At 59.1% G+C, this 16,180-nt stretch overlaps 1 protein-coding gene across 2 annotated transcripts in view; it reads right to left on the reverse strand.

Moving 5' to 3' along the window:
- TAFA5 (TAFA chemokine like family member 5) overlaps window positions 1-16,180 on the reverse strand; it is a 262,342-nt gene that overhangs the window by 163,269 nt on the left and 82,893 nt on the right. The window contains exon 1 of one of the 2 annotated variants that reach the window (XM_007976132.3): window positions 14,354-14,632. The exons of the other annotated variant lie outside the window; for it this stretch is intronic. Within the exon in view, the coding sequence (XP_007974323.1) occupies window positions 14,354-14,444 (91 nt within the window). The 5' untranslated portion in view covers window positions 14,445-14,632. Of the gene's footprint in view, window positions 1-14,353; window positions 14,633-16,180 lie in introns of those variants that run through there. 2 annotated transcript variants of the gene reach the window in all.

The raw sequence follows: 16,180 nt of genomic DNA on the forward strand, positions 1-16,180 counted from the left end.
AGAAAGGAGGCTGGCACAGTGCCCTGGGCACAGCATGGGCACAGCGGTCAGCACCATGGTTGGGTCACTGACCACAACAACTCCACCACTGGCTCAGGCCCAGGCCTCAGGGTGGAGCCCGACCAAGGCTGGCCCCACAGAGCCTACTGAGGAGGCCCCACCAGCCTTGGGACCTGCCGGGGACCTCCTGCCTCCTGCAATCTAGGCAAGGCCTGCTAAGGACGGGAGGTGCCCCGGGGCCGTGGGCATCACCACCACCCACCACACTTCAGTGGCTGAAGGGCACTCGGGGCCGTGAGGCTGGGGCACTGCATCCCAGACACCTGCCTGGGGAGAGAGACGCCTGGCCCAGGCGCCCAGGATGCTGGCTTCCCTGAGAGGGAGACTCCGTGGGGGAGGTTGGGAGAGGCTGGACCCAAGCTACGTGGGCTTCCGCAAGCCCGGTGCCGCCTCCTTCTGCCACACCTGGGGAACGTGCTGCCCACATCAGTTCAGGGCTCAGCTGGCCCTGGCCCCTCCCTCAGGTCAGCTCCGGGTCAGGTCCAGGCTCCCGCATTCACCCTCCAGCTGCTCTGGGTCACTCCCTCCCCCTGTGACCCCGCTGCCCTGGAGCGGGCTCTCTCCTGTTGTCTGGAGCCCTGAGGGGCACCCCCTGGTCAGCGCCCACTCCCTGCAGCAACAAGATGTCTCTGTCCAACACGAGGCCTCGGAAACTCCCAGAAACTCCCAGAAACTCCCGGTTGCCTCCATCTGTGCCCTCCCTCCGGGGCGAGGCCATGGCTGGGGGCAACTGAGGCATTGCAAGCCCTGGGGATCAGACACACAGGGATGGGAGGAGAGTGGGCAGGACCCAGAGAGTGGCTGTGATGGGAACACCCACTCCTGCCTGCGGCTCTGAGGGCAGTTACCACCTAAGGGGAACCACGGTCCATTCTAGAAGATTCACTAAGGAAACGGGAACCTTCTCCTCTTCCTGACTCACAGCCCATCCCAGAGACAAGAAGAAACCAACTTAATACACAGAACTCTTCAGGTTGCTCTGAAGGCCAAGCCACCAACTTAAGAGAAAAGAGAAATGTATGTTTCAACTAAGATAAATTAGGGCATTAAGAACAGATCATGACGTTGGGAGGCTGAGGTGGACGGATCACCTGAGGTCAGGAGTTTGAGACCAACCCGGCCAAGGTGGCGAAACTCTGTCTCTACTAAAAATACAAAAATTAGCTGGGAGTGGTGATGGGTGTCTGTAATCCCAGCTATTCCGGAAGCTGAGGCAGGAGAATCACTTGAACCTAGGAGGCGGAAGTTTCAGTGAGCCGAGATCGCGCCATTGCACTCTAGCCTGGGCGACAGAGTAAAATTTCATCTCAAAACAAAACAAAAAAAGTCATGAATAAAAAGACTAAATATCAGACCCATTTTTAATAACACACCAGATAACTGTGAAGCTGGTCACAACTGATTCCAATTGGAATAGGAAATGGCTCAGAGCAGTCTGGGCATAAACATTGATCTTTTTCACAATTTTCTTTTGGATTAAAAAAAATGAAAATGTCACTTTCAAAGGTATACCAGCCAGTGGGCTCTCGGAGTCACGGTCCCGAGTCTGTGTGTGGCAGCCCCGGGAGGGGAGCTCGGCCCAGGCTCAGCCCCTTCTCTACACCGAGTGTTTAGGAGATGCTCGAGAAGCCAAAACAGTGTCTCCCGGGCTTGGGCCACCCTGTGAACCCCCAGGGTTGCATCATACCCAGGGATCACCTCACTACTGAAAAGAAACCTTCCATCACCCTGCGAATGGAAAGCCAGCGCCTCTGCCATAAATAGAAGGTAGCCATAAAAGCAGATACACAGCTATTAAAATAACAAATGCCCGTTCGCACCCGCATAAAACCATCTTGCAGGCCAACAGCGGTGCGTGCCCTCACTCTGGCAAACGCTGAATTTATGTGAGGAGGAGCGTTAAGAATTTCTGGGCTGGCCACCCTAACCCCGATCTCCTCAGGAAAACCAGCTTCTTCCTTAACCCCCAACTCAAGAGCCCTCGCCTCCATGGCATTCCACCTCCAGGACGGGCATCCAGATCTGCCCCTTCATGCTGACAAAGCATCTGTCCCCTCTGGGCCCTCTTTGAGATGAGGTGGACCCGAATCAGACCCAGGCCCCATCTACCAGCCGTGTTGCCTGGAGACGCCCACGCATGCGCGCTCACACACACACACACACGCACACACACTCACACACACACGCATGCGCGCTCACACACACACTCACGCACACACACACACACACATGCATGCGCGCTCACACACTCTCAAACACACACACACACACACACACGCATGCGCGCTCACTCTCACACACACACACGCATGCACATGTGGGCTGCAATCCCTTGTGACAAGATCTTCGGCTTGTGCCTGCTCTATCCAGTTCCTCTGGCTGCGTCACACATCACCGCAAACCCGTGGCTTAGAAACAGGAGTTTCTGCTCTCACAATTCTGGAGAACGGAAGTTAGAAATCAAGGTGTTCCGGGCCTGCGCTTCCTCCCAAAGTTCCAGGGAGGATCCTTCCCGCCTCTTCCAGCTCCTGGTGGCTGCAGGTGCTCCTCAGGGTGTGGCTGCATCACTCCAGCCCCTGCTGCATCTTCACGAGGCCCCCTCTCCCGTCTGTTTGCTTCTTTTCTCTTCTCTTCCCTTCTAAGGACTTGTCTTTGGACTTTGAGTGGGTGCTAATTCAAGGTCCCATCATCTTGAGATCCTGACCTTAACTGCATCTGCAAAGGCCCTTTTTCCAAATGAGAGAGCACCATGGGTTTCCAGGTGGCTCTGTCTTTGGGGACCTCCAACCGACCCTGGTTTTCAGGTGGCTCTGTCTTTGGGGACCCCCAACCCGACCCCACAGGTGTACATTTCTCGCAGGTGCACCGACTCAAGTCCTTACTCTGCTTTTTCACATAAATGATCCCATGAGACCCACCAACCCCCAGCCAGCCACCCCTTGGTCACCTTCTGACAGCAAGCAGCTCATGTCGGGCATACAGGAGGTACTCAATACGTGCATGCCAAACTGAGGCCAGCGTGTCTATCAAGGCTGTCCCCAAGGCAGCCGGCGGGCAGGAGCAGGGAGCTGTCACTGTGCAGGCATTCCCTGGGGACAGGAGGGTCTGAAGATGGATTTTCCGGTTCTGCAAAGCGCAGAGTTATTTATGAGCAAGGTCTGTGTTCTTCAAGCGGTGAAGCGAATCAGAGGCCTGCTTGGCTGCCTCTGTAATCGGAGAAGAAGAAAGGTAACTGGCTAATAAAATCTGCCTTCTCCGAGGCAGAGGCTGGCTTTGAAGAGTGTGTATTGTAAAGGCGCCATGACCTCTTCTGAATAGACCCCGGGAAGGTCATGTGGGGGCCAGGCTGCCTCCACGCCGTCCAGCTGGAATGGTCTTGGGGACCGGTCTTCCCACGGATTCCTGAGTCTTCTGCCAGGAGCGTCCCCGAGGGCACTGACTCACCTGACCCAAGGGCCTTCTAGAACCCCCGGGCCCTGCCCTGCCCCAGTTGGGAGGCCACAGAGGCAGGGAGGTGGCACCGAATCATGCCCCCACCCCCGCAGGTCCCCACTGTCACAGCAAGAGACCACAGCCCAGAAACCAGCCCCGACATCCAGCAGCCACCAGCCTCGATCCATGGGGGACCCACTTCAAGTCCAATGCAGGAGATAGGATGAGGGGAGCACTGTAAACTTTGAGGGTAGCACCCACCCTGCCCGAGACCCTCTGAAGGATCCCTCCTCTTGCCAGCAATGCCTTCCTTCCCCCAATGCCTCAGCAAAGCTTTTCAGGACGGGCGGCGCTGCCCCATCCAGGGAGCAAGGTCGGGAGGGAGGGCACCTGGTTCTGGGGCCGCCGCCAAGACCGCACTTTCCGCCCTTGCATTTCCTCAACAGCAAAGTCATGCAAGGATCACACCCTCTGCGCAGGTGGCCTGAGGAGCAAAGGAGGTGACAGCGAAGAGCAGTCACTGCGGTCACGGCCAGGCCCCTCTCACCAGAGGCCCCTGTGCTCAGCCCCAGGGACTCACCACCTTGCCACCTATCTGCCGAGATGACCTTTCTCCTCACCTCAAGGCCAATGCTGACCCCTGGCGAACATCCACTTCTCCCCTGGACCGACCCCCCAACCCACTGGAGCACCCATTATGCACGGATGGAGCTTGGCCAAGGAGGCTCCTGGCTCCTGCAGGACAACCCGGGCCTGCCTGCTTCCCTTCTGGAGTAAAATGGGCAGGAACAAGGAGCCGGCCTGGCTGGGAAAGTGCGGGGGCTGAGACAGAAAGTTCGGCCTGGGCGGGAGAAGTTCAGCAGCCCCTGAGGGCAGGCAGAAGGCAGCCTCTGCGTGGGTCCTCCAAGCTCCAGAGGCCTTCGGAGGCGCGGATTTGATTTTTAAAACACAAAAGGAGAAGAAGAAAAATCAAGGGCAGAAAGCTGTGTTTGGAGCATGCTGACGCAGGTGGCTGGAAGGGTGTGTGTGAGGGCAGGGGAGTTGGGGAGCCCACACCCTGCCCTGAGGGCCAGGGAGCCAGGGCCTGGCCTACCCCACAAGCAGCCCCATCAGCCAGGGGACCAGGTGCCCCTCGGCCACTGCAGGTGACACCAGCTGTCCTGGGACCCCCCTGAGCTAGGAGTCCACAGAAACGGAGCAAAAGGCAGGGCCAGCAGCCACTGCCTCCTTGGTGCCTGGAGCCGTGACTTCCCTAAATGCCTGCCTGCAGCCCACGCCTGACCCGCCTGCAGCCCACGCCTGACCCCCCTGCAGCCCACGCCTGACCCGCCTGCAGCCCACCCCTGACCCGCCTGCAGCCCACCCCTGACCCTCTGCACCCCACCCCTGACCCGCCTGCACCCCACCCCTGACCCCCTGCACCCCACCCCTGACCCGCCTGCAGCCCACACCTGACCTGCCCACAAACAGCTGCTCCTGTTCCACGCGAGGGCAGCAGCTCCCAGTGTGACTGAGGACACAGCCCTTCCTTCACCACCAAAGCAGAGGAGATGCAAGGAAGGGCGAGTCCCTGCAGTCCAGGACCCTCTGCCCACCCCACGGTCTGTGAGATGAACCTAGGTGTGCAGACCCCTCCTGAACTATGCCCACGACGTCCCAGAGCCCCGGGATGCGTGGGAAACCATCATGGGGCTCCACACAGAAGGTCACCCCAAATTTGGGAGGAAGGAGAGCTACCCACCTACAGAACACTCTCGGCTGACGGCGGCCTCCACACCCTAAGGACTACACCCAAGTCATGAAGAGAGACCCGCACGCGCCATGAAGCCACAGGGAAACCACAGACAGACACAGCTGACAACACGGGCCTGGCTCGTGCACCCTGGACAGGGGGCTGGGTGGAGGCCCGGGTCTCACCAGAGTCCCCATATGGGGTGGGCCCTGATTACCTGGAGGGTGCATTTTGGCTGCCCCACACACTACAGCCCAGCCAGACACGTGGTGGGAACCCGTCCTGCCATCCAGGGGATGCACGGCAGGCCTCCCTCCTCGCCCCTTGCAACAGTGTCTGGAGAAAGGGGCCGCCTCCTTGAGGAACTCTCTAGAGACCACCATGGGCACTGTCCAGGTGGCCCAGCTGTGCATGAAGATTCCAGATTGCACTTCAAAGATTCCACCCACCAGGGGCCAAGCCACCTGCCCAGGACCTTGGGATTCAGAGAAGCCAGGCAAAATCCCGAGAACACCAGCCCTGCACCCCTGCAAATGTGTGCGAATTCCTCTCCAGACAGCGGGGTCCTGTGGCCAGTGCCTGTGGCCTCATCTGCTCCACAGACACGCTTAGCACTTGGCAGGGGCCACTCCTGGGTTTTGAACAAGGTCGTCGTCACTGGGGCCATCTGTCAGGGGCCCCCCGTGGAAGTCCCCCAGCTTCCACTCCTTTTATCATTCCCTCCCTGCAAAGAGGAGAGCGAGGGTCCCAGAAGCCCAGCCACTGGCCTGGTATCATGCTGCAGGTCGACTTCCTCGTCCCAAAGGTCATTTGCATAGGCAGGTGTGACCCTTGGGACGAGCACAAGGCCAGCGACAGGGGCGTCGCAGCCTGCGGTGGGAGGTGGGTGTGCAATGCCCAGGCAACACCCACGCCGCCCCTGCCTGGGGTGATAGAGAGAAGAGTGAGTCACGCAGCTGCACCTGTCCTGCTGTCCTCTGGGACCTGCACCCTCCCTAGACCTCACTGGGCCACACCGGCCCCCACTGTGAAGGGCAGGGCAGTGCCTTCCTCCTCAGGAAGCCTCTGCAGAGGCCCAGCTGGCGAGGGTCAGGGTCAGGGTCTGGGTGAGGACGGAGACAAGGCTGCAGTGGCAGAGGCCGAAGCTGGGGTACACCCTCCTCTCCCCTCCTCGAGAATATGCCAGGCCACGCCCACGGGGTGAGCTGCAGACAGGCTGGGCCACGGGGTGAGCTGCAGACTGCAGTGTTTGGGGTATCGTGTGTGTGCAGTGTAACATGTGTGATGGGTGTAACATGTTTGTGATGTGTGGCCGTGTATGTGTGTGTATGACATGTAAGTGGTGTGAATGGTATATATTTGTGTGTATGTCTTGGCACGTGTTTGTGTGGGGGCGTGTTTGTATACTTTGTGTGTGGGTGGCATTCACAGGGTATGTGTTTTGTGTGTGTGTGGGTAGGGTATGCATATTTGGCATGTGTATGTGGTGTATTTTGTGTGTGTGTGTTGTGTGTGGTGTATTCTGTGTATATGTTGTGTACGTGGTATGTCTGCTGTTTGTGTTTGTGTCATATTTTGTGTGTGTGGTGTGTGGCATGTGTTGTGTGTACACAATGCATACTGTGTGTGTGGTGTCTAGTGTGTGTGGTGTATTTTGTCTGTGTGGTGTGTGCTGTGTGTGTGAGGTGTGACTGTTTTTTGTGAGTGGTCTGTGTGTGGTATCTAGCGTGTGTGGTGTCTGTGGTGTATTTTGTATGTTGTGTGTGTTGGTGTATTGGAGTATTTTGTGCGGCATGTGATGTGTTGTTTATGGGGTGTGTGTGTGTGGTGTGTAGTGTGTGTGTGTATTGTGTGTGTATGTGTGGTGTGCATACTTGGTATGTGTATGTGTTGTATGTGGTGTAGTCTGTGTGTGTATGTGGTGTATGTGGTATGTTTGTGGTGTGTGTGGCATATTTTGTGTGTGCGTAATGTGTGGCAGATAGTATGTGTGCATAGTGTGTGTGTGGTGTCTAGTGTGTGTGGTGTATTTTGTTGCATGTGGTATCTGTGTGGTGTATTTTGTGTGGTATGGTGTGTGGCGTGTGGTATGTGATGTTTTTGTGAGTGGTGTGTATGGTATCTAGTGTGTGTGGTGTATGTGGTGTATTTTGCATGTGGTGTGTGTGTGGTGTATTTTGTGTGATATGTGGCATGTGTGTGTTGTGTTGTGTGTTGTGGGGGGGTGTGTGTATGTGGTGTGTGATGTATTTTGTGTGTGGTGTATTTTGTGTGTGGTGTGTGAGGTTTATTTTGTTTGGTGCATGGTGCATGGCATGTGGTGTGTGTATGACACGGTGTGTGTGCGGTGTATTTTGTGTGTGGTGTGTGTATGTGTAGCGTATTTTGTTTGTGGTGTGTTATGTGTTGTGTGCATGTATGGTGGGTTTGCATGGTATATTTTCTGTGGCAAGTGTGTGTGTTCTGTGCACTGTGTGTGTGGTGTGTGTGGCATATTTTGTGTGTGGTATGTATGGCGTGTGTGTGTGTGGTGTGTGTTATATTTTGTGTGTGATGTGTGTGTGGGGTGTCTGTGTTATATTTTGTGTGTGGTGCGTAGTGTGTGTGGTGTGTGGTGTATGTGGTGTATTTGGTGTGTGGTATGTGTGGTGTGTGGTGTGTGTATATTTTGTGTGTGCTGTGTGTGTGGTATATTTTGTGTGTGGTGTGTAGTGTGTGTGTCGTATGTGGCATATTTTGTGTGTGGCGTGTGGGGGGTGTGGTGTGCATATATTTAGTGTGTGGTGTCTGTGTGTGGCACGTGGTGTGTGTGGTGTATTTTGTGTGTGTTATGTGTGTGTTGTGTGGCGTGTGGTGTATTTTGTGTGGTGTGTGTGGGGTGTGCATTGTGTGTGTAGTGTGTGTGGCATATTTTGTGTGTGGGGTGCGTGTGTGGCATGTGGTGTGTAGTGTATTTTGTGTGTGGTGTGTGGGGGTGTGTGGTGTGTGTATATTTAGTGTGTGGTGTGTGAGCATGGTATGCGGTGTGTGTGGTGTATTTTGTATGTGGTGTGTGGTATGTGTATATTTTGTTTGGTGTGCACTGTGTGTGTGGTGCGTGTGTGGCATGTGGTGTGTTGTGTATTTTGTGTGTGTGGCATGTGCTGTATTTTGTGTGTGGTATGTGTGCAGTGTGCAGCGTATGGTATGTAGTGTGTGCAGCATGTGGGGTGTGTGGTATGTGTGGTGTATTTTGTGTGGTGTGTGTGGGGTGTGTACTGTGTGTGTGGTGTATCTTGTGTGTGGCATGTGGTGTATTTTGTGTGGGGTAGGTGGTGTATCTTGTGTGGCATGTGGTGTATTTTGTGTGGGGTAGGTGGTGTATTTTGTGTGTGGCCTGTGCTGTATTTTGTGTGTGGTATGTGTGCAGTGTGCAGCATATGGTATGTAGTGTGTGCAGCATGTGGGGTGTGTGGTATGTGTGGTGTATTTTGTGTGGTGTGTGTGTGTGCAGCATGCAGTGTGTGGTGTGTCTCTGTTGGGGGGCACCGCAGTGCGTGTCTGGGAGAGGTGGGCTCACACACAGAGTCCAGATAAGAGGAGGAAAAGAAAAGGTCCGCCTGCCCCGACAGCCAGGTCAGGGCTCCCACAGTACAAAGGCTGTGGGGTCCTATGGTCGGTGCCAAAGGAGCCCCGTTCACTCACTGGGTGCTTGTGTGAGCGAACAGTCACATGTTCCATGCAGACCCACAGCTGCGTGCTTCGCTCTGTGTTTCCTGTCTGCTCAGATCACAGTGCAGCCACAGATCTATCTGTTTCTGTGTAAATAAGGTGAGGGCTGCCTCCCTCCCCTCTCCAGAACACTACCGCCTGCACGCCTTGCTCCCTAACCAAGGGGCTGTATTTTAGATGAGGTTTAGAATGCATGATTCTATAGTTTATACGTTTAAGAAGATCACACACAATATGAACACCTATGAGCACTTAGTTACGCATAAGCAGGCACATGTACACACACACATGCACACATATGAAAATGTCAGCAGTGAACCCTTCCAAGAAGGTTGCCCCCCAACCCCGCCTTCTCCAGGCCCAGGGGCTCTTGGGCTGTGTCTGCAGCCAGCACTCCACCAGGCAGAGACATAGCCTCACCAGTGCCCCCTTTCCTACAGTGCTGCACGCCCAGAGACGGGCAAAAACCACCCACCTCCAGACCACCGAGTGAGGACTAAAACCATTCTCTGCACGGCTTTCTTGCACCATGCTCAGCATGGCAGCAACATGAGAGACTGATGAGTTTCCACAGATGCCGGCAGCAAGATCAGCCCCAACCCAATCCTCCCGAGTGTGCAGCGGGAGTGACCCCCAGCTGGCCCCATCCACTGCCAGCCTGGCCCTCGGCAGGCACTGGCTCAGCCCTTGCTGGGAGGCCTGGGAGGCTGGGACTCCTGTGCCCAGTAAGGCTGCCATGAGCCAACTTGTGTCTGGAAGTCACCTCCATTTCCAGTCCTTTTATATTGTAACTTTTACAGTTGTCAGAGGCACAGCAGATGAGAATCCCATTACAGTGAGTGTGGGTTTTATTTAGATTCTGTGTCACACAAGAAATGATAGTAAATGATAATAAAGGAGTTGGTTATTTTTAACACCTTTTCATTTCCACCCCTCCCAGCGGCCATTCACAACTACCTGGCCTTGCAAACAGCGTCTCCTGGACGGTCAGGGAGAGGCAGGCTGAGGGAAACCTTCCAGGTGGGGCCGGCACCGCGATGCCCCTGCACCCTGTCTGCCTGCACACCTCATCAGGGCCATAAAAACAATGCACCCAGGAAGTGGGCTAGGGAAGCCCCTGGGGCCCCTAGACAAAGCCCAGCACCCCTCCACACGCACTCTGAGACTCAGGAGAAATGAGCAGCCAGCTCCAAGCTCGGAGCCTGGGGGCCAGGGCCGCCCACAACAAGACTGGGTGCAGGTGTGCGGGCACAGCCGGCCGTGAGCACTGAGAACAGAGCTGCCGAACCCCCTCCTCCTTCCACACACACCGCGTACAATGAGTTCCTCCACCACCGTTAAGACACTCAGAATGGAGCCCGGTGCAGCCTCGAGCCCTCACCAAGAACGACCTTGCTGCTCTGGAAAACCTCAAGGGCATCTACCAAGCCCTCGCCCAACCCATCATGGACCACCCACAGCCCTGGCTCTATGCCTCCGGGACAGAATGGCTGTATGCATTCAGCACATATTTTTGATGGAGTCTTAGGGCCGGGAACTATACTGTGTCTCCTAAGAAGTTCTCTATCCATTTCCTAAAAAATAAACTAGTCCATCTAACAGACAGATGAACACTCTGCATTGGCCGCTAATCTCGCAAAGACGGCATCAATTAATGATGACCGCACAGAGCCACAACAATTAATACACCATCAATTGCCTTCACGGAGTTGAGCATGCCCCTTGTTACAGGCCACACGGGTTTGCAGGAGCACGCCTCATTTCTGAAAGAGCCGGCTAACTAATCAATGGAAGTTGAATCCCACTGACTCGATCAACAGTCTGCCCTCCCAGCAGCTGCTCAAAGACAGGCACGCCACAGTGGTTCCGAAAGCGTGTCTGGAATCCAGGCCCGGGTACGCTGTGCCGGGCCGCTGGACGCAAAGTTCTCAATATTAACCTGCAAAAGAGGCTTTTGAACAGCACGTTCAAGCCATCGCATGCACTCCCCTGCCACCAAAAGGATTTACCGAGATAGAGTTGAACCTCAAATCCACATTTAAAGCAAAGAGGCACTGGGTTCTCCCTCCCATTCAGAAAGTATCGGGCCGAATGATTTCATTTCCTGGCTTCCTCATGTCCCTTTGGGTCCCAAAGCCCAGACACCTCTCTGCTGCTGTGGCCTGCCCCAGGTGGCCCAGGCTCGCTGCACTCCTTCCTCTTTGAAGTATTTTCCCATTCTTCTGTTTACATTAAGCATCCACAGCAAAGCCTGCTCATCTGTGCTGGAGTGCTGGAGTCCAAGTGACTCAAGACTTCCAGAAAAATATTGTAAAGTCTTTGGAAGAGGGAGGTGGAAAATATTTTTATACTTCTCGCTGTTTCCTTAACTCCGTATTTGGAGGCCAAACATGATGATGGAGATAAAGCACTGGCTTCCCTCTCACGTCTCCGTGACACGTCATCTGCACCCTAAGGAAGTGTCCGGCTCTTCCATCAGCATCCTGGGACTCCCGCCTTCGTCCCCCACGTTAGCTACACTCCATGCATACACAGCACATGCACATGCCAGGCAGTTCAGAAGAAAGGATGGCTCTCCCCTCCCAGAGGAGGGTCAGCACGTCCTAAGGACGACAGGGCAAGATGAGCAGCTACCCAGGCACCAGTGCCAGACCCCACACTGCGACCCTGCTTTCTTCTAGGGCCTGTGGCTGCCCAGCCAGGCCTGGTGTGGTGGGCAGGACCTGTTCTCACAAAGCTTGGATGTATCGAGGCTGCAATTACGGACCACAATTTGCCTCTCTCTCGGTTCACAGCCCTATTCATCTCCGCAAACACTGGAAGACAAAGTGGCCAGAGGGGGATGGATTAGCCACGGGGTGGCCTCTATCTCCACACAAAAGGAGAAGTGTGGAAAAACAGCTCCCTGCGTCCCCCATTCTTCACCCCTGAAAAAAACAGATTCATGGAAATGGCAATTTAAACAGCTCTTTCCCACTTGGGCCCAGACAACAAGTCACAATTGTCCACCCGCCTTCATTGCTCCCTCCCTCCTGCTGGACAGCGGCTACTGGGAGGAGAGTGGCCCCAGGCTGAGCCCATCAGCCAGGAACCAGAGTGCGCCACCCCCTCCCTGCACCTCTCACTGCTGGTTCCCCAGGCCTCCCCTGGGGCTCCTGACGCTAAGGGGGCCAAAAAGGCATCTCAGCAAGGACAGGGAGGCTGCCCAAGTCCTGACCTTCCAGACAGACAGGCAGCAGGGCTCAACCCAGGGTGGTGAAGGCCACCGCTTCAGGACAGGGAGAAGGACTTCAGGAGGCCTGGAGGGCTGCACAAACACTTGGACCCTGCAATTGCTCTTCCAAAGGCACCTGTACCCTCAGCGTACAGCTGACCCCATCTGCATCTATGACTGCGCCGTCTTCCACAACACCGACACACGAGTGTCTGCTTCAAGGTAAACACGGAGGTCTCTGTGAATGGCTAAATCCACAAAAAGTACTCCACTCAGCGAACACAACCAGTATTTAATCCTGGGTCTGCTCCACACCTGGACCTTCCCATCTGAGAGACAAACTCTTTCTTCTTAGCCAAAAAACAGAGTCCTTTAGACCTGGAGCCTCAGGGGGAGAGGAGAGTCCTGGGAGGCACCTGCACTGGGTCAGTGCTGAAGGACGAGGCAGAAAGGAAGCCCCCGTCACAGGCCGGCCACATGGCCGGGAGCTCCCCCCTGTTACTAACTCACAGCTTAAAAGTCCGTGGAACTTTGCTTCGTCACAGAGTACCAGGACACAGCTGGGCACTTAGAGAAACACTGACATTTTCACATGCACCCCCTTTCTGCAAGCCAATCCCCCAGAGACTTCGAGATCAGCCAGAGAGGCAGAGAACTTGCAGCAGGAACACAAACAGGCCGGGCAGAGCAGGGACCCCTTGGCCAGGTGCCTGGAACGCACCAGGGGTGGCTCCCACCGTCCTGGCAGGGGATACCAGCGGAGGACACCCCTCGCGGGCTTGCCTGGACCCAACGACTCCTCAGCAGGAACAATGGCCTCCCCGGCACCAAGGGCCACTGCCCTAGGGCAGAACCACCCACTCCTGAAGTGGGTCAATAAGGCAGCAGGAAGAAGTTGGTCCTCCCACCTCGGGAAGGGTCCCCAAAAGCCCGGGCTGGCAGGCCAAGCGCGCAGCAGAGTCCTGGGGTAGCCTACTCTCCCTTCAGACCTGGTCCTCCTCTGTACTTGGTGCCCACATCCAAAAGCAAGGGAGGGAAGCGGACACCAGGCCCGTGGAGGTCACAGGGTCTGGGGTCAGGCTCCTGTACCTACCTACTTCCCCAAGCTTCCAGGGGCTTATTAATTAGTCAGGGAAGCAGCTGAATGTTGCAAGCCCTTCCTTTGCAGGAGCCCAGAGCTAATGAGAACCCAGCGCGTTACCAGCCACACAGGCGCCCTCCGGAGCTCAGCCTTCCCAGCGGACCAAGGGGAGCACCAGGCGGAGCTGGCCCCGCCTGTGTGCCAGAGCACCAGTAACCATGAGCAGGGGTGCCCCGGGGGAGGCCAATGACTTAGTTGCCCCCATCTGCTATGACAGGTCAGGCTGATCCCGCCGTGCACCAGGAGCCCTGCAGAGGGAATCTCGCCCCGAAACCAGGAAGTTTCCAGGAGTGCATCTGGGGTGACTGGAGCCGACCGACCGCCCATCAGAGGAGGTGTGGCCCTGCCCCCAAACACCCAGTAAGATGCTTCCCAGTCCAAAGGGCCTCTCTAGCTACCAGGGTCCAACCGTTACCCTGGGCGCCTCAATAGTCCCAGACTGCCCTGCAGTCTAGCAGAGACCAAGAGGGCAGGGGCAGAACTCGGAGCGGGGACCTGCGCACCCGGGTGACCAAGCCCCTGCTTCCCGAGCCTATGGGTCCCTCGAAGGCGGCTTGGGCCCTGGAGAACGGGTGCGCAGGCCGGTGTCCCCGACGCCCGCGGGTCCCAGCCTGGTGCCCACCCTGGCGGGTCCCAGCTCCGCTCCCGCCCCAGCCCGGCCGGCCAACGTGGAGCGCTGGTGCCATCTACCGAGGGCCCGCGGCGTGCGGGCGGGCGCCGCTGCCACCGAGCGGTGTGGGGCAGGGGATGGGAACGGCAGCCTCGGCATGGGTCGGGGATCCGGGTCGGCGCGAGAGGAACCAAGGACGCAGCGCGCCCCGATCCCGCGCCTTGCCGGTCAGCCCCGATGGGCGCGGGTCGGCGAGATCCGCGGGGGGCCGGACTCCTGTCAGGGTCGCGCCGCCGGCCGCTCCGGGCCCGCAGTGGCGCTCCACGAGCCTCGGCCGAGCGCGGCGGCAGCGGAACATGCTGGAAGCCGGGTCGGGCGCCGGGGCCGCCGCGAGCCTGGCAGAGCGCGGAGGACTGCGCCGGGGGACCGGTCCGCGCGCCCAGGGACAATTACCTTCTTTGAGGAACTGCGCGTGGATCACCAGGACGAGGAAGCAGCAGAGCGCGGCCCCTGCCAGTGCCCAGAGAGCCTTCAGGAGCTGCATCGCGGAGTCCCAACTCGGCCGACGCCCCCGAAGTCGCGCAGCTGAGGTCCAGGCGCCGCATCAGCGCCCCGCCGGGTGCAGCCTCCGCGGCCGCCCGCTCGCGCCCTCCATCCGCCGCCAACGCCGCGCTCCGCCGCGACTGGAGGCGCCACTCCGGGAGGCGATTTGTGTCTTTTTGGGCAGGGGGGAGGGGAGCGGGCGGGGGGGGAGGGGGGCGCCGGGGAGGGGGCGGGCGGGGGCGGGGAGGTTAGCAGAAAGTCTCCGGCCGCGGCGGCCGCCGCTCCGACCACTCGGCCACCATCGCTGGCTGCGGGGCGCCGGGGGCCCGGGCGCGGGGGGGCGGCCGCCGCGGCCCCATGAATCAGCCCCGCCGCCGCCCCCGGAGCCGCACCGCCGCCAGCAGGGCCCGGACGGCGGGCCGCGGATTGCGCAACGGCCGGGCGGCGCGGGGGGGTCCGGCGCGGCCCCAGCCCCCTCCTCCGCCTGTCGCCCCCCCACCGCCCGCTGCTCGGTGTCGCCTTCCTCCTCCTCCTCTTCCTTCTCCTCCTCCTCTTCTTCCTCCTCCTCCTCCGCCGCCGCCGCCGCCGCCTCCTCCGCCGCCCGCGCTCGCTCCGGCCCGGGGCTCAGGGGGCCGCCGCGCCGCCGCCGCCACCGCCGCCGCGGCGGGCCAGGCTCGGGGCCGGGGCTGCGCGCCGGGCGCGGGGCTGCCGCACCATCGCCGCCGCCGGGGCCCTCGCGGCCCGGCCGAGCCCGCGGCGATCGAACTTGCGCGGCCCGGGGCTGGCGGGCCGGTCCCCCCCGGACGGTGCCGGCCTCCGCACTCCCAGCAGCCCGCGCCTCCGCCGCCGCGGCCGGGACAAGGTCCGGGCCCGCCGCGCCCCTGGGCTGCCCGCGCTGGGCCGCCGCTGCCCGTGCCGGTGCCGGTGGCTGCCGCGCCTACAGGTGGGGCCGGCGACGCTGCGCGCCTCGCCGCCCGCGGGACGCTGCTGTTCCGGCCTGGACGCGCGCGCCCGCCCGCTCGGCTCGGCGCCGGCTCCTCGGGGGAGGCGGCGGGAGGGGGAGCGCGGCGCAGTCGCTGCCAGCCCAGGTGGCCGGGCCCGCGCACCCTCGGACTCTGGCCCGCGCCCGCCGCCGTCTGCGCTCCTCCCGGCCGCGGAGCCGCCGATGCGCACTGGGCCGCGAGGGACCCCGGGGACCCCGCCCTGCAGCGCCCCCGCCTGGCGCGCCGGCGGGTCAGGTGGGGCCGGCCCAGCCGAAAACTGCGGGTCGGGCTCCACCTAGGTGCGCAGGGGCCTCACTGCAGAGCCGGCCCTGATGGCGCGGGAGAAAGGACGCGGGGCCTCGAGTTGCGCCCAGCCTCCCTGGCACCCAAGGCCCCGGGAGAGACAGGGAAACCCGGGCCCAGGTACCGCCCCAGCCGGGCCCGACCAGCGGCTGGGAGGGCTCGGAGGAGGCTGATCCCGCGGCTTCTGAAAACGGCACATCTGCCTGGAAACACACACACACACACACACACACACACACACAGACACACACCTGCCCCTACTGTGTGCCGCCCTCCAGCCAGCTGCCCTGCACCCAAGAGTGTGGGCGCACAGTTAATGCCCTCGTTCCATTCCGTTCCAGGGGAAACGGACGCCTCCCTGCACTGCCTCCCTTTCCGCCTCTAGGAAGAAGGGGTCTTTGTTTTGGGCCGCTTTTGCTCCCCAACCCCGCACCACAGAGCAGGGGGCACG

This window comes from Chlorocebus sabaeus, chromosome 19, assembly GCF_047675955.1.
Source record: "Chlorocebus sabaeus isolate Y175 chromosome 19, mChlSab1.0.hap1, whole genome shotgun sequence".
Lineage (NCBI taxonomy): Eukaryota > Metazoa > Chordata > Mammalia > Primates > Cercopithecidae > Chlorocebus > Chlorocebus sabaeus.